The sequence below is a fragment of the Camellia sinensis genome, chromosome 3 (assembly GCF_055761805.1).
Source record: "Camellia sinensis isolate YWXY chromosome 3, ASM5576180v1, whole genome shotgun sequence".
Taxonomy (NCBI): Eukaryota; Viridiplantae; Streptophyta; class Magnoliopsida; order Ericales; family Theaceae; genus Camellia; species Camellia sinensis.
In genome coordinates this window covers 211,768,802-211,790,833 of record NC_138963.1, presented here as the reverse complement: position 1 = coordinate 211,790,833, position 22,032 = coordinate 211,768,802, and the positions used below count along the sequence as shown (strand labels likewise).

Here is a 22,032-nt window from a genome sequence, read left to right as displayed (position 1 = left end):
CTTTCTTCTTCAATAGTTGGGATCGGAATTGGGATGCATATGAGTATTGTCCTTTCAATTCAAACACTTCAGCATGGATGTGGGATACAAAGTTCTTATCCTTTAGTAGTTTTTCTTCTGCAGCCTTAGCCATTCGACATATATTGATATAAAAGTCTATGATGGCTGCCGCCTGCAATAGGTGGCTTGAAAAAGCCAGATTAGATTGCTCGAAGGCCTGACAACATTTAAGGAAACGATCCTTGATGATAGGCCTCTGCAAACTTCAAATGAAATCCTTGAAAATGTTTTCAGTAAATCCAAGCAAGTGCTCAAGTCCATTTGAGGTAAAGAGGCTTCAGTAGCAGTAGAGGAGCTCCAAAAAATCTCTAGTAAGGAATCAACAAGGGTCAATGGCTCAGTCTCACTGCTTGGTACCCGAGCTGGTGAAGAGATGCCAAACAAGCTGGCTAGCTGAGCTTCGAAGATGTCTATCTCCTCCTCTGACATTATTAGTACAGAGGGATTGCTGGTTGAAGGAAGAGATGGAAGCATGAGAATAGGTAAAGGGGTAGAAGTTTCCCTTGCAGAGTCAATAGTCCTGGCTACCAGCAAGTCTAAAGAAGAGGGATTGGAGCTGGATGGTTGAAAGAAAATTGGTGAGCCACCAGTATCTTCCTTGCGAGTACCAGTTATCACTGAAGATGAAGTGACCACTAGAATTCTCTTAAGTGATACAGGAGCAACCATGATTATGGGAGAAGTAAAATGAGAAGACAGGAAAGATAGATGGGGCAAGTATGGTGTTAAGTCTGGGCATAGAGAATGTGGAATGCTTTGCTTTAAAAAAGAAGACATGGAGGATATAGAGCTAGGAAGTGGAAGTACCATCTGAATAGGCTCTATAATCATTGGCACTTCAGTATAAGCCTTCCTTGTTCCTTTTTAGACTAATGAGGCCAATGTCGAAGGAGAAATGACTGTTGTTGCATAAATAGAAAAATAGAAAGAAAATGTTAATTCTTTTTGTTAAGTCTTGAGAGGGAATCAAAAGGAGTTAAGCGAGAAATTATCAGCCTCAAAGGTTGTATTGGTAATGATTGGAGAGCTGCGAAGGGCATAGAGCTCAACAGTTTGTTTTTTCCTTGTAGCCTTCCTTTGTAGCACATTAGTAGTAGCAGCTTCATCCTTTAGTATTTGTTGCTGCCTCCTATTTTTAGACCTCTGAAATACGATAATTTCTTTGGAATGTTCTTCTTCTACGGCCTTAGCAACTGCCTCGTGAATAGGATCACTAACAAAGTCAAGAAGAGAAACTGTTATTTTCTTCCTCCTCTTCAATGGTGTTTATTTCTCTTTCTCTACTTCTTCCTCTTCTATAGGAGCCTCAGGTATCTCCTCTTTAGGATGGTCAGAAGGAGAAACTGCTATTTTCTTCATCATTTTCAATGTTGTTTCTTTCTCTTTCTCTGTTTCTTCCTCTTCTATGGGAACCTCAGGTGTCTCATCTTCAGGATCAAGCAGAAGTTTTCTTTTCCTCTGTTGTTGCTGCTTGCCTTTGAGGATATTCAAGGCTTGAACTCTATGAGGAAAGTCCTCTTGTGAGGCTCCTACACCAAAGAGATGCTATAAATAACTAAGTAAGGCATCATAAAGAGAAGAAAAAAAAGGGAGGTAGCAGTGCACACCTTTCTTCGAAGCAGCTCTAGTAACTCTAGGAAGAGGAGATGGGGCAGCAGGAATAGTCCTTGTGGCAGTAGAAATAGGAGCTGGAATAGTAGGGGCAGTAGAGGACGTAATGATCCTAGTCCCCTTGGACTTGGCCTGAGGCACATCTAGTCCCACTAACAAATCTTGAGGAGGGATGGCCAAGTGCACCTTCATATTGGCCGTCCACCAATTCTGGTATCTTTTCAATGTATTGCTTTGAGGAATGAAGGGTAAGTATTCAAAATCAATCAAGTCTTGGATCAATTTGGAGGTTACTTCCTCTAGTCTGGACTTTGGAACCTTCAGTTCTCTGTTTACAAGATTTGAGTTAGATTGGCTGCAGAGAAGGATATGAATTGCCTGAGTGAATCCAAATTGCCTAGCAAATTGGGTAGGGCAGTAGGGCTCAGAAATACACTTATAAGCTCTAGCATTTATAGTGCCAATTAAAAGCTCCCTCAGAATTAGAATGGAAGCCCACATATCTCTGTGTTGAGGCCTAGAGTAGGACTTGTCACCCAAAAAGGCCCACAGCCAGGCTGGTCTAATGTTGGCTTCGAAGAGACAGAAAAAGAGGCTAGAAGGGAAAACTCCCTGAAAGTCGATGGAAAAAAGAAAAGTAAAAGACAAAATTAGAAGGGTAATGAGAGATCCTGGCAAACTTCATGTCGTAAGAAGTAGGGTCTGGTGATAGAAATCTTAGGCATTTAGAGTACAAGTTAGTGAAGTATGCAAAAAGCCAGAGTTGGAGTATCTAAAATGGGCCTCCTTGATTGGCATTCATGGGTTTTTCACAAAATTGGGAGCAAATTCTGTAGACATGACCCAAAACATATAAAACTAAAGCTACCTTTTTATGCAAAACAAAAACTTTGGTGAGAAGGGCAAACTCAAGCATAATCCTTTGAGAAGAGGTACAAAAGAGGAATTTACAAAGCCAATATAATAAAAAAGAAAAGAGTTCCCTATCAGTTACATGACCTTCCCTTTTGTTCTCAAATTTGACAAAGTCACTATAGGATGAGTTTAGAGGAGGAATTGAAAAAGAGACGTTAAGGTCAAGATAGTCTGGACCAAAGGGAGTGCCAGGAGGGGATAACCCTAAAAGATGGCAGATGTCAAGGACAGTAGAGGCCATCATACCACATCTAAATTGGAAGAGATTAAAAACAGAGTTCCAAAAACAAAGAGCAGCAGGTATTAAAAATGGATCCTCCGAAATAGTGAACTGGATAGTTGAAGGGCATCGAAGAGGCAAAGTTCTTGGAGATCCAATGACCTGGCAGGAATAACTCGATCGTACCTTTCCTCCCATTATGGCCTTATTGTGAGCCAGCAGCAATGGGGTTGGTTCATCCTCTAGTTTCTCCAATCAAGACCACCTTCGTAGAGGAGGTAGTGATTCTCTAAACGTGAGTATAAAGTAGGAAACTGAGCAAGGGCCTCCTTAAAAATGGGCCCAGGCACATATTCCCGTTGCTTGTGACGACAGGGAATGAAAATGCGCCTATTAATAGCATTTTGCTCGCCAGCTTTGTACTTCTCATATTCTTCAATGACAACCTTCTTCAAAGCTACGGATGGACTCCACGCTCCACAATTGGTACTTTCAAGGAGGAAGAAGCCATTAGCAGAAGTTTTCAAAGGAAAAAGCTGAGGAAAAGAGTAAAGAGGAAGAGAGAGCAATAGAAATAGAGGGTTTGTGTTTTGGGCGAGTAAGTAAGTTAAAAGCACGAAGAGAAAGATTTTTTTTTAAAAAAATCTTTATGTTCGAAAGATGTCCAATCAGTTTAAATGGGTAAAAAGACTCGAGATAATTGTTTGATTGATTTTGGAACCCATATGAGTTTAAACCTTTGTCTTAAAATTCAAACGAGTCCTAAAAGTATAACATGAAAAGTTTCTCTCAAAGGTGATTGTTTGGGAGGGAAACATATCTCAAACACTCAGATTGGCTTCGAAAACAGATATCTCAAACACTCAGATTTGGCTTCGAAGCCAGGATTTGGCTCCAAAGCCAGATGTCAAACATCCAGCTAGGGCTTTGAGAGCAGGTAGTTGACTTCGAAGCACATTTTATGCCCAAGAATGCAAGAATGTTTAGGTTTGATCTGTTTCGAAGGGACTTGCTCTTAGGTTTTTTGTAAAAGATAAAATCCTTTGAAGTGAACTTTGAAGTATTTTGTAGCTGGATTTGATTATTATTTAATGTTTTAGATTTCAAAGTTGCAAAGCCAGTACCAAGTTAAGTAAAGGATCAAAATCCAAAAAGACTTACCTAAATATGAAAAATTCCTTTTGGGATTTTCTGTCAAAATAAACCCTTTTTTGGGAAGCAACATTATTACTTTTAAAAGTAGTTTCATACTTCGAAGCACTTAAAAGTAACTTTGATACAAAGGTTGGTTAATTCAAAGCTGTTAGATTATGTTGACCATGCGATTGGAATGAGAAGACCTAAGGCAAAATTGTCAATTGTAATCCATACTTTGGAGATGTTCAAATCAGGCTTTGAAGCAAAAATTGGTTAATTCAAAGCTCTAATTTTATTTGAATTGTGTGAATAAAATGGTCACAAGCATACAATTGGAACATAAAACTAGATCATGCTAAATAGGGAAAGAAAACCCCTAGTTTTATTGATATGTAAGTAATTACATTAGAAATGCCTACTTGGCTACGAATTCAATTTCATAATAATAGGGAATATAAAAAGTATCAAGTTCATTAAATTTAACCTAACTATGTTCAATGAACTTATATTCTTTCTTTATTCTATTTTCTATCCTATCAAAGTTAGGTTGTTGCAGCTGGTATGCTCTTATTTAGTGAAAAAGTTGTTCAGCTTTCACCTTGAACTCTGTCTCTTTCAAGCCTTGCTCCATCTCGTCCATAGTTAAATCATCCCAGTATAATGAATCCTTATTCTTGAAGTCATCATATTCTTCAAAAAGGTTCTGTACTTCGTGCTGAGTTTGAATTCGATTGGCTGTGATTTTATCCAAAGAGTCACTGGTAGCTAAAGAAATTTTGTACCAATGAAGAAGGAGTGGAAGTTGATCCGAAAAAGCTTGAAGCTCTATCTGGGTAATGGGGTTGAGAACATGACCCGGAGTCATAACATCACAGGCCCATTGGAAGGCCCATTGGAAGTTCTTAAGAAGAATCTCATCTCCAAGAACATTGAAAGGCAAGTGAGACAAGGCGGCAAGCAGAAGCTGAGCTTTGTATCACTCAAAAGCAGTTAGAAGAGCTGGAGGTTGGTAAGAAGGAAAACATCGATTCTCGAAAAGTGTAAGTCTTAATTCCTCAATCCAATGAGGATTCTGAGAAAGATGAGGTGTAGAGGGATCCATTCCGAAGGAAGAGGGGAACTGGGGGTCATTCACGCATTCGAGCTAGTCAGAAGAGCAAAGTTTTGCCTTCTTAGCCAAGAATGACGGATTATATTCATGTGCTTCGTCTGGATAAGGAGTTTCTCGCAATATTTTCGTTGGCATGAAATACGTGTTCCACGCTACAAGCAAGTTGTCTTCTAGACTGCGTCTGTGATCAATGGGTACATAGAGGTAAACCACTGAGCTCTGAGCAGAATAAGGAACATAAAGGGGATCATTGAATTCAACAAATCGATGATGAATTTGCTCTCTTAATTGGGGTTTTTCAGGTTTTGACCAACTTTCCTAGCCAGTTGGCTTGGAGGAAGAATAAGCAGTTTGGTCCCATGCGGAGAGTGGTGGGGCAGAAGAGGAGCTTTTAAGATCCATTTCTGTAAATGCTTGGTCCAAAGGTTTGTAGTTGGCAGATTCTTGGTCTAAAGGTTAGTAAGTTGCAAAAATTTCCATGGCTTGTATAAATGGAAGCAGATAGGTGTAGCCAATAAATGTATTAAGATTCTTTCGAGGCCTGCAATCATCTTCCAAAGACTTCTCGTATGCTCGATCAATGTAAGAGAATGTGTGATTGGCCACTGGGGATGTACCAGTCTTTTCGTCTACTCAAAGAATGGAAGTGCAAAGCACAAGGATTTAATGATGTTCACTGCTTCATTATTCAAAAAGCCATTATACTTCCAGAATATACAGAGTCCATGCACGTCCAAGGACGTGCGTAGATTGTTCTAGTCCACTAATATCACCAAGTATTGGGTATATTAGTGCAGGGGGTAATGTTGGCTATATAAATTGTAAAAGCCAATCGTAGAGTGACACGTGGTATACAAAGGGCAATTTGGAAAATTAAAGCAAGTTTCCAATCAAAGACAGACACGTGGTAGTTCATATTAGTAGTATCGGATCTGCGTGGCATCTGAATAGTCAAGAGGCGCGAGATGACATAGCCTAATGGTTATCTAAATTCAAATTCAAATTCAGAAGGAAAGCCTAATTGCAAAAGAGGCGTAGTGGGAGCTAATTGAGTGAAGCCATGACTAGAGATCGTGGAAATGTATTTCGACGATTAGAAGGCCACTTCAACGATTATCACTAAAAAGTATAAATAGCAGAGAGGGCTAAATAGAAGGGACCCAGACTCAGATCTAGAAACCAGTCATTTACTTAATATTTTCTTTCCAGTTTTTTACATTTCCAGTTCTTTACATTTTCAGTACTTTAATTCCTGTACTGCACTTCATTTCTTAGGAGTAGTTTTTCAGTAGTTTGTTGCTGTGAATCTTGTCGAGGCTGGATTATTGTAACTTCATTGTAAATTTTCATTTGCTTAATGAAATTTGATTGCTGAATTATATTTACTTGTTACTATTCCTAATTTTCTCTTAAACAAGTCACTAGTAAAAGTTCTCTTCATCGAGGTTGAAAAAACTTCAACACAATCGCTTGATAATTGGTTGGCAATTATAAAATCTGTAAGGACTAATTGATCCTTGCTAGCACGATTAAATTTACATTATTAACTTTAGAAAGACAAAAAGGCCAACAAGTTTATAATAGTGTATATTGATACTTATATTTAATATTTACAAATTGAATTAGAATTAAGTAAGTTTTATATGATTTAAATTTTAATCTACATTTTGAGAGACATTTAAATTTTTAAGTAATAGCAAATGAACAATTATTATCACTTAATTGATGCTGAATCATATTATCAAACATCCCATAATCCATGACTAATTTTCTCTACAAAAAATTGCACCAAATAATGTCTAAATGTTCCCAATACTAATTAATTTCAAACGTTAAATATTTATTAATTAAAGTAATTTGCTCTCATATTCTTGTGTAATTTGCCTTAACGACAGAACCTTTAACTTCTAATGTTACAAGATACTTAGGCCTCGTTTGGTAAGTAGTGCCTCGTTTGGTAAGTAGTGATTTTTACTAAAATGTCAAAAAATTATCCAAAAAAATCAAAAATCCAACCACTTATAGTAAAAAGTCAAAGATTTCATATTCTTTCTACTTTTTGTATATTTTTTCATAAAAAATAAAAAAGTCATCTAAAACATATTAATTTTTTTTATATCATATTTTAGTAAAAAAGTTAAAAAATTATTAAAAAAACCTATTTCCAAATGAGATCTTAATAGAAATCCAAGAATCCTGAGTATAATTTATACATAAAGATAAAAGGCTTCTTTTGGAAAGATGACTAAAAGTTAAAATTAACTTTTAGTCTATTTTATACCACATCATCTATTTATTTTTTTTATATATTTTTTCAAAAAAATAAAAAATAAAAAAAATCAACTTTTAATTAATTTTCCAAAACAACTCAAAATAATAATGTTAAGCCCATATAATAAATTGTCACAAATACAAAGGGTTTACATTTTGGAATAAATCTAAGCCTAGCGTTAAGACTTCTGGTGTTCGAGTGTAAATAAAGTGCACACTAATTAGGTATTAACATTGTATAATGCATTTAATAGTAATTAACCATCTTAAATAGTCATGGACTAAGTACTCCACCTCAAGGCGTGCATATTATCTAATTGGCTGCGTGCATATCATCTAATTGTTTTACTGAAAATTATTTCGTGATGTTATATGTATTAATTAATATATCAATTAATGTATTAATATATATTATAATATTATTTTTGATCATATTTTTTATACAAATTATAAGGACAAATTACATATACACCCCTCCAGGTTTGACAAAATTACAGATACCCCCCTGAGGTTTGAGAAATTACGAATTCCCCCCTGAATGCTATATTTGCATAAGAAATTAGGGGGTAATTTGTTATGAAATATAAACCTCAGGGGGTAAATTGTTATGAAAATACAAACCTCAGGGGGCGGGATGTAATTTCCGAAACCTCAGGGGGTATCTGTAATTTAACCAAACCTGGAGGGGTGTATATGTAATTTGCCCAAATTATAAACATTTAATTTTTTTAAAATTATATCATATTATCTATTAATATATTAATTAATTTAAATAATATTAAAAATATTTATTAAATAAATGACTAAATATCTTAATTAAATAATATTAAAAATATTTATTAAATAAATGACTAAACATCTTAGGTAAATGTAAGGTGCACGAATGACCAAACGTATAACATTACAAAGCTACCCACCTTAATGCATGATAATATTAACATTACTTTAACAGTCCTAATCTGTACAAGGATTCAAAATTAAATACTATTATATTAATTAGATTCAAAAGCACTCAAACCTCATTATCATAATCTTTATCTCAAACCAATTGTCTCTCAAATGTTAAAGTACAATATTTTATTTCAATTACTTTTTTTGAATTTTTTTTTTTAAATATAGAATTTACCAACTCTACCCACCTTCACCTGTTTCTCATGTATTTGTCTGTTATTTTATTTTTTTTTGTTTTCATTGTCTTCTATTTCTCTCTCTACTATGCAGTGTTCTTTCATCTCTGAAGAAAGAGATTGATCTGTTTCTCTCTCTAACAGTTCAAGAGACAAACATCTCTGCCTGAAGAAGCAGAGAAGAGCCAAGTAGTCCATAAAAACTCTCAGATTGCAAGAGACCTGGTTGATAACGACAATCCTTCGAATCACAGCGACTCATTTGGAGAGAGAGAGAGGGGCAAAAGTGTTTCACTTTCTCTCTCAATATTTATATACCCACATACTTGAAATGCGGGGAAGCCTGCGATTTTTCTGGGTAGTGGAGCCGATCGGAAAATCGCCGGTGATTTGATGGAATCGATGTTGGTTTTGTTGAACACATTGCTTGATGGAGTTGAAGATTCGGTGTAGTCGATGCGTTGTGTCTTCGAAACCTAGGTTGTTTCGGACCAAGCTTCGATTCGCCGTTGTTGTTTTTGAGGTAAGATTTCTCTTTCACAGTAGCTTTTTCTGTTGAAAATGGAGATTTAGGGTTTTGGTTTTTTAATTTTTTAATTTTTTTTTCCTAACCGAATGCTGTGAAATTAAGCTGGGAACAGAGGGTTTTTTGGTTCTGTTTGGTTGCTTAGAAATTGCGGGATTGAGAAAAGAAAATTTGGGAGTCTTGAGACTGACACTCTTAAACATCATTCAATTAAGCACTGTGATTTAGGGTTTTGTTATTGGAGCAATTGTGGTCAGAAATTGGAAGTAGTTGTTGAAGATTTTGTTCTGAAGTTTCTAAATTTTTGCTAATTTCTTTTTTTTATTTATCTTCTCTCGTTCTCTTTCCTTTTCCATTATTCTTGTCTTCATTTCTGGTATTGTTTTCATGCACTGTTCATAAGTTACTTAAGAAAGCAAGCTACGGCTGAAAAGTTCACACTTTTTTTTTTTTGCTTTTATGGGTTAGAATTTTATCAAGATCCGTATGTGTGCACGTATTTACACTTTATGTGTATGCTTTCCCATGGATTTGGGGCTATTGAGCCGATGATGGTTGGTTGGGTGGAAAGTATTTTTGGATCAATCCTACAATATTTAATCGAGCTCAAGACTGTTTATGGGGTTCAAAGATTGCTTCTTTGGTTTGGTAGAAGCAGAATAAGTGTTGTCATTACAGATCTCTTGCTTTTGCAATGTCAAAACTTAAATTGGGGATTCTACTTTGTGCTTGTCCAACATTTGGGCCAAGAAAAACTGTAATTCAACTCTTATATATATATGTATATATATATTGATTTCTTTTCCTGTTTGTTCATTTTCTCTCCCAATGTTTCAGATTGTATTGATATTGCTATGGTTGGAAGCTACTTGTGCAAAATCCCAAGAACACCAATTGTGGCAAGGAACAGAAAAGGGTGATGAAAACATTATATCCCATTCCTGCATTCATGATGAAATACTTGAACAAAGGAGGCGGCCAGGTCGCAAGGTGTATTCTGTTACTCCACAGGTTTATGAGGGGTCTGGTATCTCAAAAACCCTTCACCGCAAGGGGAGGGCATTACTTGGAATTTCCAAATCTCTGGAGCAACAAAATGATGTAAAGCAACCTATTAGAATTTATTTAAATTATGATGCTGTCGGCCACTCAACTGATAGAGATTGTCGAAATGTTGGTGACATCGTCAAGGCAAGTGTAATCAACCTATTTGTAACTTCTGTCTTGTACATGGGTTGTGGCTGTGGAACTAATGTTGAAGTTTTGCTTTTTGTTTTTCATCAATTAGCTAGGGGAGCCTCCTCTAAATTCCAATCGTGGTGTGCCGTCTTGCAATCCTCATGGTGATCCTCCAATTTTTGGTGACTGCTGGTATAATTGCACTTCAGATGATATATCTCGGGATGACAAAAGGCATCGCCTTCGAAAGGTATCATTTGTTACATTGTTTAGTGCTTCTATTTTGAGTTTTTCAGCTATATGTTGCTCTGCTCCATAACTGACCTTTTATACCCAATGAAGATGGCATTTCACATCACCCGTATCTTTCATAACCCGGAAGATATTCTAATTTTTGCAAGTAGCTTAATACAGGCTCTAGGGCAGACAGCAGACTGGTTCAAAAGAGCCTTGGCTGTTGAGCCTGTGAAAGGGAATTTGCGGTTGAGCGGATATTCTGCATGTGGACAAGATGGAGGCGTACAACTTCCACGGGAATATGTAGAAGGTATATTTGTTGCAACATATGCCAGCCTGCCTTGTCATTTGCACCTTGCAAATTAGTAGTTGGTGGTTATTTTCTTCTTTTTTTCCCCATCAGTATAGTTAAAAGGCAACCTTTCTTTTTGTTTTATTTTCTGTTTTCCAGATGGTGTTGTTGGTGCAGACTTAGTTCTTTTGGTAACTACTAGACCTACAACAGGCAACACCCTAGCATGGGCAGTGGCATGTGAACGGGATCAATGGGGTCGTGCAGTTGCTGGTAATTCTTTATGTAACAATGCTTTCTTGAAGACATTGAACCCTGGCATGTGCCAGATGCTTGTGTTCCAAACTTTGATGTCACTGATCATATGCAGGACATGTGAATGTTGCCCCTCGCCACTTGACTGCCGAAGCAGAAACCTTACTTTCAGCTACGCTCATACATGAGGTGATTCGACTTTTCTTGATGTAAACACTAAGGGTATGAAAGGTCTTTTGTTTTCTTTGATCAATGAGTTTCATTTTGTTCAGGTCATGCATGTTCTTGGATTTGATCCTCATGCCTTTGCACATTTTCGGGATGAGAGGAAAAGAAGACGTAACCAGGTAAATCTGGTTACCGTATAGCATGAGATTCTCTATATGAACTATGACATAAAGAATCTTTTATTAGTATTGTATGGCAGTCTTTTAAATTAGCACGTCTATGGAGATGCAATCTCATTGGCTGCTAATCCCAGCTAAACATGTGGGTTTTGGGATTTGCTAGGATAGTTTGGTCCTCTCTGCCTTAAAATCTGTAGATGAGCTCTGTTCCACTTCCTACTTTATATTGTTATTTATTTATTTATTTTTGTTTAGATTTCTTTCATCAGATGGTGTTAATATTATATGAAATCTTACAGTACATTGCCCCATTGAGCATCCATGTTTAAGCTATTTCAGTATGTCCTCAATATGGACCATACCAGTAGACACGGCACCACTACGATGTCCATGATCTTCATCTAATGACTAATGTGTATTAATGTGTATTCAAGGAGTATAAACCATTCTTCAACATGTTCTTAGCCTTTTCTACGTAATTTGGAAGGAGCTGTATCATTCTATCAGGCTCTCTAACTTAAAAAAAATAAATAAATAAAAAATACGCTATCAGGATCTTTGGAAATCGTGTTTGTGGGTGAATACCATCTAGATCATAGTTGCACGAAGTGGGGTGCCGTAGGAGTTTCCTGCTACTATGATCGAGATGGTCCGATTCACAAAAGATAATAATAAAAACAAGTACACCCAGGACACGTTCCTTTTCTGAATTTTTTTTTAAAAAAATAAGGTTTTCCAGGACACGTTCCTTTTCTGGTCATTCTTAACAGTGGAACCTTACTCAGTTTGCAAATACTTTTTGTGGTAAAAATGTCTCTTGTCCATTCAAGTTTATAGGCACATATACATGGTTGTCTTATTTTACACTTTATTTTGTACCTCAGTTTTATCTATGATTCCATATGTAGGTTACTGAACAAGTCATGGATGATAAACTTGGACGGATGGTTACACGTGTTGTGCTCCCTCGTGTTATTATGCATTCACGCTATCATTATGGGGTACTCGATTACTTCCTGATTTTGTTGGAATTTTCTGCTTATCATTAATGTGTGTGCATGTACCTGTGCTTGTTTTCTCTTCAACCTAGCCAGATGTTTGTGACCTTGAATTTCTGTTGAGCAAAGAAACCAGAGAATCCACCAACATTTTTATGAGTGTTTACTGGCAGGCATTCTCCGAGAATTTCACTGGTTTAGAGCTAGAAGATGGGGGTGGGCGTGGTACATCAGGTTGTTTATCCTCGTCTCTTTGTTTTTGTTTTCAAGTATGTCTTTGGTGTAGTTCCTTTAATTCTGCCCAGCAATATCTGTATTTGCTGCTGATTTCATGCTTGATGTGTTTAGCTGCCATTTGAAAGACAGTATGCAATGCTTAGTAAAGCATCTCAATGACTATTACCATTGAGAATTGTCTCAAATTCCTAATGTTGTGGGTATCCTTTTTTATGGAGTAATATTGGTGGACAAGAATTCCAATTCCCTGTGTCGGAACAAAAAGGTTTTCTTTTAGCAATTTGAGTGTGCCCATGTTTGGGGTGTCCCAAGATGTGAGGGTCCTGCCCTCGTGGGGAGCATGCTTTGGTGGGAGAGAATTATGGAGTTGCTTCAAATGAAAATTAGAGAGTTAATTCTTTAGTTGTTCTAGTTGGGATTTTGCTTGATTACAGTATATCATACCATATCCAATTAAAAGAGGTTTTGGTTTTGGGTTATTAATTTTCTACTCTTACAGGGTTTCATGATTGGGGATATATTTTTTTCTTCTTTATTTTTTGGGGCGAATTTTTGGAAAAGTCTGTGTGGGCATAGTCTAGTTGGGTTAATTACCCTAACTTCTTGTATTCCATTCATACGACAATTTTCTTCTGTCACTTGCTTAATGCTGCTGGTAAAGTGGCAGTACCATGGCAGTTATATAAATAATATATGCTCGATAATTTGCCTCAGGATCCCACTGGGAGAAAAGGCTTCTGATGAACGAGATCATGACGGGCTCAGTGGATACGAGATCAGTAGTTTCAAAAATGACACTGGCCTTATTAGAGGATAGTGGCTGGTACCAGGCTAATTATAGCATGGCTGACCGTCTTGACTGGGGCCGTGACCAAGGAACTGAATTTGTTACTGCCCCTTGCAATCTCTGGAAGGGAGCATACCATTGCAACACAACACAGTTACCAGGCTGTACATATAACAGGGAAGCAGAGGGTTACTGCCCTATTGTAAGCTATAGTGGGGACCTTCCTCAGTGGGCCCGTTATTTTCCACAGGCTAACAAAGGTGTGTTCTTGACCAATTGTTTTCCGCCCCTTTATTTACATGTTTTTGCTGCTTGTTTGTGTTTGCATGTATTCATTCTACTGATCCCATTAGCATGCATTCAAAAAATTCTTTATACGCTTGTGAAATTTGGATCCATCTAATTTCGAATATTCACCAAAGGTGCTGTCTTGTATATCAAGTTTATATCCAAGCTTCTTCAACAAGGTTCATAATTCTGTATATTGGCCTGCCAAACATAAATTAAAGAGTAAGGCCAAGTTTGGCATGATTGAAAAAAGACAAAAAGTCAAAAAGTCACTATCCTATTTAAGTCACATCATCTTATTTAAGTCACATCACCTCTCTAACACATCACTTCAAACCCAACCCAAACCCAACCCATATTTCATAAAAAGTCAAAAAGTGCACTTATTTAGTTTTCTCAAACTAGGCCTAAATTTCATTGACCTCTCCTAAGGTTTGAAAAAAATATAGTAAGCCTCACAAGTTTAGCATAATTACATTGGACTCTCTCAAGGTTTTAATTCTCATAGCACTGAGCCGCATTTTCATAAGAAATTCGTTAGTCATGTGGATGGAAAAATAATGATGTCATCTTTTTTACAATGAAATGTATATTTTTCCTTATTTATAGTTGTGTCTTCACACCATCTTCATTTGTTCCTGTCCCTTTAACCTCGCTAAAAGGGAGGTCACTGTAATTTTTTCAAAGTTGTGGAGCTTGCTGAGAGATGAGTGTAATTTACCCTAAATTAAATGATATGTTAGAATCTTGCTAAAGCTTGGATTCCCTCTGACATCTGTCCTCTTCCAGACAGTAGTTGATTTTGCTTGTGACTTGCTGGAAAGATTCAAAACTCTAGCATGTTTTTTGTTCACTAATTTCTTAGATGTTCCACTTCCAGCTGGTGACCACTTAAATTTAGATAGCCATTTTTGGTTTAATATGTACAATAATAACCATTATAGAATATTGACTTCCATTCTTGGCCATCGCAGGTGGGCAGTCATCATTAGCTGACTATTGCACTTATTATGTGGCTTATTCTGATGGATCATGCACAGACATGAACAGTGCTCGGGCACCTGACAGAATGTTGGGTGAGGTGAGAGGACATAGCTCAAGGTGAGATATGCTTATGGAACTTTTTTCAGATTCTCACATTTGAATTCTGCATTGGCATAACCTCTGTTCATTCTTGTAGGTGTATGGCCTCATCATTAGTACGGACTGGGTTTGTAAGGGGTTCCATGACCCAAGGAAATGGTTGTTATCAGCACAGGTGTATAAATAATTCACTGGAGGTATAATTTGGACCTTTAACTTTAGTTTTTAATACATGGATTCTGAGCTCATTTATGTTGAATAGAATGGCCACAACGAAACATTGTACGAGTTTGATTTTGAATTTATTTCCTTCAAAGAATGCTACTGATACCATCTCTTTTAGGACCATTATGGAAAAATTGTCTTTACATTGAAAAACCAATTCCTTGGCAAATATATAATTATCTTTAAATTATAAAATTTTCCCAATCATGATCGACTGAGCCGCATCGTTTCTTCATTTATGTTCAGCAATGAGTTAAGGACTCACTTTCAAACTGCATGTTGTCAGTTTTTCATGTGATATTCTAATGTAACTGTGAACTTCTTTACTTCTTTTTAGGTTGCTGTTGACGGTGTTTGGAAAGTGTGTCCTGCAGCTGGTGGACCAGTTCAGTTTCCTGGATTCAATGGTAGAAATTCTTTAATTTTTTTAAAAATATATTTATTTGCCGACCCTTGTTATTGTCAAGTATCTATTTATATTCCCCAATCTCAAGGTCTCTTATGTTCTAAATTGTAGGTGAGCTGGTTTGCCCAGCTTATCACGAACTATGCAGCACAGACCCCGTCTCTGAATCTAGGCAATGTCCTAATTCATGTAACTTCAACGGAGACTGCATTGATGGAACATGTAACTGCTTTCTAGGATTCCATGGTCCTGATTGTAGTAAACGTGAGCTCTTTATCCCTTCCCCCCATGGAAATTACATTCTTGGTCAACTTGGCGCATTTGGTATTCCTTGTGTTGCTGATAAAGGTTTTATTTGCAGGCTTCTGCCCTAGCAATTGTTATGGGCATGGCAAGTGCCTTGAAGATGGTGTCTGTAAATGTGAAAACGGATACACCGGCGTCGACTGCTCTACTGGTAATGTGATTATCATTTTAGGATCTCTTTTTTTGTCCACATCATGGTGTTCCCAAAATGTGGACTTTAGATTTTTAAACCATATCTCAAAAACATAATGGAACTTATTGCTTTCTAAGTGCATAATATTGTGCTTTGAAATGATGTGCAGCTGTCTGTGATGAACAATGTAGCCTGCATGGAGGGGTCTGTGATGATGGAGTATGTGAGTTCCGCTGCTCGGACTATGCTGGCTACATATGCCAGAACAGCTCGATGCTTGTCTCCAGTCTTTCAGTTTGCAAAGATGTGTTAAAGAGTGATGGACCTGGACAACATTGTGCACCTAGTGAATCAAGTATTCTGCAGCAGTTAGAAGAAGTTGTTGTGATGCCCAACTATAACCGGTTGTTCCCAATTGGTGTTTCTTGGAGGGTTTTCTCTCGCGTTAAGAATAGCTACTGTGATGCAACTGCTAAGCGGCTAGCTTGCTGGGTAAATTGCATTTGCTTTATATATTTATCACATAAAGTGTCTGTGATCACTTGGTCTAGATTATTCCTTGTTTCCCATTTCATCACTAGTCCGAATCCACTGGAGAAGTTATTCCACTATTATCCCAGCTCAATGTAAAATCTTTATAGCGTGTTGTGTTAGTAAAAATGTGATTGTGTGGGATTCTAATGCTGTAGTTTGCCGTGCACATAGCTTGTTTAGGAAAATGAAGAAACATAACTTATGGAGAACCATGCTTTTACAGGGCTATTTAATTCAAGTAAATTTCAAGCTTTGTCCAAGTTTAACCAAGTTTGAAATGCTTCATTCTTTGGCTTGGCTGGGCCTTTATCTAGGATTTCTCATGGTTTTTAAATGATACATGTCCAAGTACATCACTTACACGGTTATATTTAGCACGGGCGGAGTCATGTAATTCTTAACAATAAATTTATGATAATTTAAACGAAAATATTTCTAATTCTCATTCACCTTCCTGCAACAGATTTCGATCCAAAAGTGCGACAAAGATGGTGACAACAGGCTTCGTGTGTGCCATTCAGCATGCCAGTCATACAACTTAGCGTGCGGAGCATCACTCGACTGCTCAGATCAAACTCTGTTTAGCAATGAGGCTGACGGTGAAGGTCAGTGCACAGGCTCTGATGAGATTCCATTGCCATGGTATAACCGCTTTTGGGCCAGATTTTTTTGGTAACAATTCCTGAAGCGGAATTTCTGTAAATTATAGGCAGCTTCAATTTTTTTTTAATTTCGTTTTTTAGTTTTTCTAGGGTAGGATAATGGCACAAATTGCACGTGCGTTGGAAGGTAGGGTCTTATTTTCCCGGTCCCAAGTCATTTAGGGAGGATTGGGGGTGGGGAATGTTTACTGAGATTGGCTTTCACAACTGAGAGTCCAAGATGTAGAGAAATTGCAATTGTATGGAAAGAGGAAAAAAAAAAAATATGAGCAAACAACAAAGAGGTTTGGCCCAAGGCCATCAAAGAAATGAAAAGTGCCTCTTATTATTGTATGTCTGCCTCATATTATTGCATGTCTGTTTGTTAATGTTTTTGTTTATATTGTAATTTTTTTGTTTTATTTCCCCTTGAGATCATGAAGGCTGCAATTCTTCTTCTTAGCTGATGATTCAGAGGGGTTTTATAATTTTGGGTTTTGTTTGGTTTGTGATTTTGGGCAGGAATGAAATGACTATTCATTGCCTCACAATGAATCTTATCTTAGATTTTTGAATGGTTAATCTATTTGTAATGTATATTCTTTTTACCCAAGTAAAGTACCTATGATATTGGGCCTCTGTTTGGCAAGTGAGGTTGGAGGCTTTTTTGGCTATTTTAGTCACAAAAAACAAAATAGGCTATTTTAGCCATAACAAACAAAACATCACATCCAACCCATAATCATTACATTCTTCTCTCACAAAAAAAGTCAAAAAGTCAAAAAGTCCTTCCCAAATCAAGCTTTTAAGCCCAGGCTAAAATAGTCGAAAAGTCAAAAAGTCAATCCACTTCCCAAACCAAGCCTGGGTATTCTAATGGAATAATTATTTTATTTCAGTTTTCATTTCAGTCAATCAAAAACTCTCCACTATGTAGTTAAATGACAAATTTAAAGGCCTGAATATAATCAGGCATGGTAGAGAGTTTGTGTCTAAAAGCTCAGGGAGGTAGGAACATGTATTGAAGATCACACTTGCTTTGAAGATTGCAGTTCACAAAAACATTGTTAAATTGCCCCACCCATCGGCTGCTGCCGGCAACCACCCGTACCTCACCCTTTCTATCATCCTGCATTTTTCTCCACATTAGTTCTTCCCTTTTTTTGCAAATTTTTCAAATTTTGTTCATATATTAAGCTCATGTATATTAACTATTTATAAAATAAATTAAATTAATTTAATAACCATAACAAACATACTAATAAAGACGTAATAAAAAAGTAAAAAATGTATTCCCAAATATCAAAAGAACATTACAAGTTAAACTTAAAATCAAGATAATCTCCAAAGACAACAAACATACTAACAATTATTCATAATAATCATATTGTAGCGTTGCATTGGCCATCTATTGCATGACTAGGTTGGACAAAATGTGATCAAATAATCCGCCCCGGTACACGTACACGTACTCGACGCATCATCATACGCATAACTATACGCCGTCGGGCACGCATTCTTGAACATCTCTGAGTACTGCGTTGGCGAACATGTCTCCGGCGTTGAATGATCGCCGGTGCAACAAAACTCCGGCGCATTGAAAGCCGCGCAAGCACTCTTGCAAGCCACCACCGCTCCGGAAGCTCCGGTCACCCGAAGCTCCGGAGGGCAGTTTCCGTTGACGTCGGAGACACAGCCGGCGTACTGACAGTCGCCGGAGCCGCTGCCGGAGGGTTTCACTCCCATACCCACATTGTACCCATCTACGAGACTCACGTCGTAGAAGTCTTTGTCGTTCTTGTTGTTGTCTCCGAGGGTGAATTCGACAAGGGTGACAGGCGGAGCGCCGCCGCCGGAGCACCGAAGCTGGCCTCCGCAATCGCCGGTGGAGCAGTTGCCGGCGCCGGAGGAATCGAAGTTGCAGCCCGTTCGGGCCCAGAATCTGCCCGACCAGCCCGGTGGAGCGGGGAGTTGGGTTGATGCGCCAGGGGCCAATGCGAAGCCGCCCCCACCGAGGACAGCGGCGCCATTGCCGGACAATGTGCCGGGCCAGACTGTGTAGGTGCATCGATTTTGAAGCGTGAAGAGGGTAGATGAAACTCTGGTTTCTGCAAATGGGACAGTAATTGATGTGGGTTAAATTCCAGCAAACCAATTATTTGAATATACTTGTAGTTCCACCGTTTGGTTGCATGTGTCATTTTATTTCCTATTGTTTTAATTGATTCAATTTTTATTTTTTTGTTCAAATTTTTTTTATTTTTAATAATTTTAAATTTTGTATTAATTTGATCTAATTGATAATGTCATTAAAGGAAAATGTTTGGAATCCCTTTTAGGAATGACCCCACACGCCAAAGTGATCCTAATCCTCCATATATGTGTGGAGTCCACATCATGAGTAGTCCAGATTTGTGAGGTCTTATAGGGGTCTTGTGGGAGTAAGAGTCTCAATCATTGCTCTTAACATTTTTGATTTTTTTTTTTTAATTGAATTAGTTGAGTTCAAATCAATGAATGAATCAAGTTTATAATTTGAGTTATGATAGGGACCCCAAACAAATTACCAATTTTTCTACCAAATCTTTCACATGGGTGTGGGACCCACACACATTTGATTTGTGTGGATCCCACACCCATGTGAGAGGTTTGGTAGAAAATTTGATAATTTGTTTGGGGTCTATAACATTTTCCTTATAATTTTACTCTAAAAAAATTGACAAATATCGCTTATACATGTATTTGCTATAAAAAAAAATTAAGTAGACTAATTTAAAATAATATAAAAAATTCAAAATCAAAATTGATACAATTAAAATTATTACAAAAATTAAAATGACATCAGAATCAAAATACAAGTGTAATTTGCCTTTATTTGAATTATCGAGAGTGTTTGTGTTTTTGCTATCTAGTTTCAGTTTGGTTGGCGAGAAAAATCAAGGATGCCTGAACAGAATGATGTGTTTTTATTGTAATTAATTGCATAGGACCCAAAGTAAAAAAGAGAGGTAGATCAAATTTTAGGACACAAAAAAACATTCTTTCTTACTTTTTCTCAACAAACAAACAACCAAAAGCTATTTTTACTGTAAAAAAGGAATATTAGTACAATGTTTGAATCAGAATGTTGAACAGCTGTGATTTGGGTAATCCAAAAGTTCAAAACAACGGTATAATCAAGGATGAAAATGCATTAATTGGGAATAGTAATAAAAAGTGATACAACTGACCAATCCAAACTTATGTACTGCAGTGCTTATATGCATGTATAATGTATATATTCTGAGAGAAACTTGGCAGAGAAAGGAGAGAGAGATGTGTGTTTTAAATTTTACCTAAAAAGATGATAGCCATGGAAAGAAGGAGGGGAGAGACTCTGTGTGTAATAATCGCCATGGGATTGAGGAGAGAGAGAACTGAACAAACAAGTTCAATTTAAGAGAGAGAGAGAGAGAGAGAGAGAGAGGTTCGTGGGTTTGAGGGTGGTGGTGGGAAGTTATATAAAGCATTTCAATTTATTTATATTTACAATTGGCTCCCCCACATTTTTTGTATTTCTTGATTTTCATCCTTTTTTTTTTTTTTTTTTTACAGTCATGTATGTTTTGTGCACGATACAGAGCCAACGGGACATAAATGTGTAATCATTATTTTTCTAAACGTTTGAAGTGTTTTTTTTTTTTTTTGGATGAAATTTAAATCAGAGTACAAAGCTTAGTTCTCCAATGTAGTATCGTTTAAAAGGAAACCATATATCTATGCACCCATCATCTTTCCCTCCTTCTACTTTTCAATTTAATTTCTTGAATCATCTTTTTTGTGTTTTGTAATTTTCAATATTTGATGTTGTTATGAGAATAGAGAGAGAATATAGAGCGAATTACACTAACCGTACTTATAGTTTAGAGTTCGTGTCACTTTGATTCTTAACTTTTCAATTGTGACACATTTGACCTTGAATTTTAAATCTTGTTTCAAATAAAGACAATTGAAGATATCATTGCTTAATTTTAAAGAAAAAATATCAATTTTATAAAATATAAACTAATTTAATAAAAATAAATGTCAAAATATTATTTTTGAATTTTTAAAAATTATGTTTACCCATTAAAGATAAAATTATGTAAAATTGATAAATCTTTAGATATTTATTTATTTATTTATTTTACCAAATTAATTTTTATTATGTGTTTGGATAATGATATGGATGGTTGTTTTTATTTTCATTAAATTAGTTTCCATTTTTCCAAAAGCCAAATATGGTGACAGTTTGATATCATTATTAAACCAATCCGTTAAATCAAAAAATTCAAAACTAAAAACATTTTATATAGTAAATATATCGATTACACATTAAAATCATAACAACCGCCCATTACATGATTATCATTCCAAACATGTAATAAAAATTAATTTGGTGAAAAAAATGTCTAAAAGATTTATTAATTTTACATAATTTTAGCTTTGGTTGGTAGAAATAATTTTTAAAAATTTAAAAATATTTTTTTGACATTTAACTTTTGTCAAATTAGTTTATATTTTATCAAATTAACGATTTTGTCCTTGAAATTAAGCAATTGTATCTTCAATTGTCCTTATTTGGAACAAAATTCAAAATTCAGGTTTAAACGTGTCACAATTGAAAAGTTAAGGACCAAAGGGTGTGTTTGTTTGGACGGACTGGATAAGGGGGGATTGTAATCTATCGGACTATTAGTCCTGGGATATGTTGTCCCCGAACTATTTGGTTGGACTGGATTTGTATCTTATGTTTGTTTAGTCATGGGATCAGATGTCTGGATTGAACTATTTTTAGTGAATCCAATATTTGTTTGGGATATTATGGAAAATGATAAATGCTCAAATAACTATTTTATCCTTTTCAATTATTTAATAAGTAATAGCAATATTAAACATAGCTTTAATATTTTAATTATTTTTAACTAGATTAAATAAAAATTTATTTTATTTTATTTTTTGCACAATAAAATAAATTTATTTTTTAAAAATTAAATAAATTACATATAAATAAAAATATATGTTATTTTTTAATTAAAATTTTAAATAAATTTATTTTAAATAATAATAATAATTAAATAATGAAAT

General features: G+C 36.1%; 2 protein-coding genes across 5 annotated transcripts; one reads left to right on the top strand and one right to left on the bottom strand.

Moving 5' to 3' along the window:
- Positions 1–8,252: 8,252 nt before the first annotated feature.
- Positions 8,253–17,280, top strand: LOC114318039 (metalloendopeptidase / zinc ion binding protein). Of its 4 annotated transcripts, none has more exons than XM_028264878.2 (17): positions 8,253–8,975; positions 9,816–10,169; positions 10,267–10,407; positions 10,572–10,704; positions 10,846–10,959; positions 11,057–11,130; positions 11,214–11,288; positions 12,197–12,289; positions 12,460–12,520; positions 13,238–13,570; positions 14,573–14,699; positions 14,779–14,878; positions 15,244–15,313; positions 15,424–15,576; positions 15,674–15,769; positions 15,921–16,243; positions 16,749–17,280. In XM_028264878.2, exons 1-17 carry the CDS (start codon positions 8,883–8,885, stop codon positions 16,959–16,961), a joined length of 2,553 nt encoding a protein of 850 aa, XP_028120679.2. In that variant the 5' UTR covers positions 8,253–8,882; the 3' UTR covers positions 16,962–17,280. The 4 variants fall into 4 exon arrangements, with proteins under 4 accessions (XP_028120679.2, XP_082778289.1, XP_082778290.1 ...); XM_082922163.1 differs by having other exon boundaries at positions 9,816–10,173; positions 10,271–10,407; XM_082922164.1 differs by having other exon boundaries at positions 8,474–8,975; positions 9,816–10,173; positions 10,271–10,407; positions 10,562–10,704.
- A 916-nt stretch (positions 17,281–18,196) lies between these two features.
- Positions 18,197–20,416, bottom strand: LOC114318040 (pathogenesis-related thaumatin-like protein 3.5). The gene is made up of 2 exons (XM_028264881.2): positions 20,262–20,416; positions 18,197–19,034 (listed from the first exon to the last, which is right to left on the bottom strand). Exons 1-2 carry the CDS (start codon positions 20,320–20,322, stop codon positions 18,346–18,348), a joined length of 750 nt encoding a protein of 249 aa, XP_028120682.2. The 5' UTR covers positions 20,323–20,416; the 3' UTR covers positions 18,197–18,345.
- Between the last annotated feature and the right edge of the window lie 1,616 nt (positions 20,417–22,032).

Excerpts from the sequence above, each read along its gene's own strand:
- LOC114318040 (XM_028264881.2), bottom strand. The coding sequence starts at position 20,322 with ATGGCGATTATTACACACAGAGTCTCTCCCCTCCTTCTTTCCATGGCT. Across the intron at positions 19,035-20,261 it reads CATGGCTATCATCTTTTTAG|AAACCAGAGTTTCATCTACC; the intron begins GTAAAATTTAAA and ends TCCCATTTGCAG.
- LOC114318039 (XM_028264878.2), top strand. The coding sequence starts at position 8,883 with ATGGAGTTGAAGATTCGGTGTAGTCGATGCGTTGTGTCTTCGAAACCT. Across the intron at positions 11,131-11,213 it reads CAGCTACGCTCATACATGAG|GTCATGCATGTTCTTGGATT; the intron begins GTGATTCGACTT and ends CATTTTGTTCAG. Across the intron at positions 15,314-15,423 it reads TCAGTTTCCTGGATTCAATG|GTGAGCTGGTTTGCCCAGCT; the intron begins GTAGAAATTCTT and ends TCTAAATTGTAG.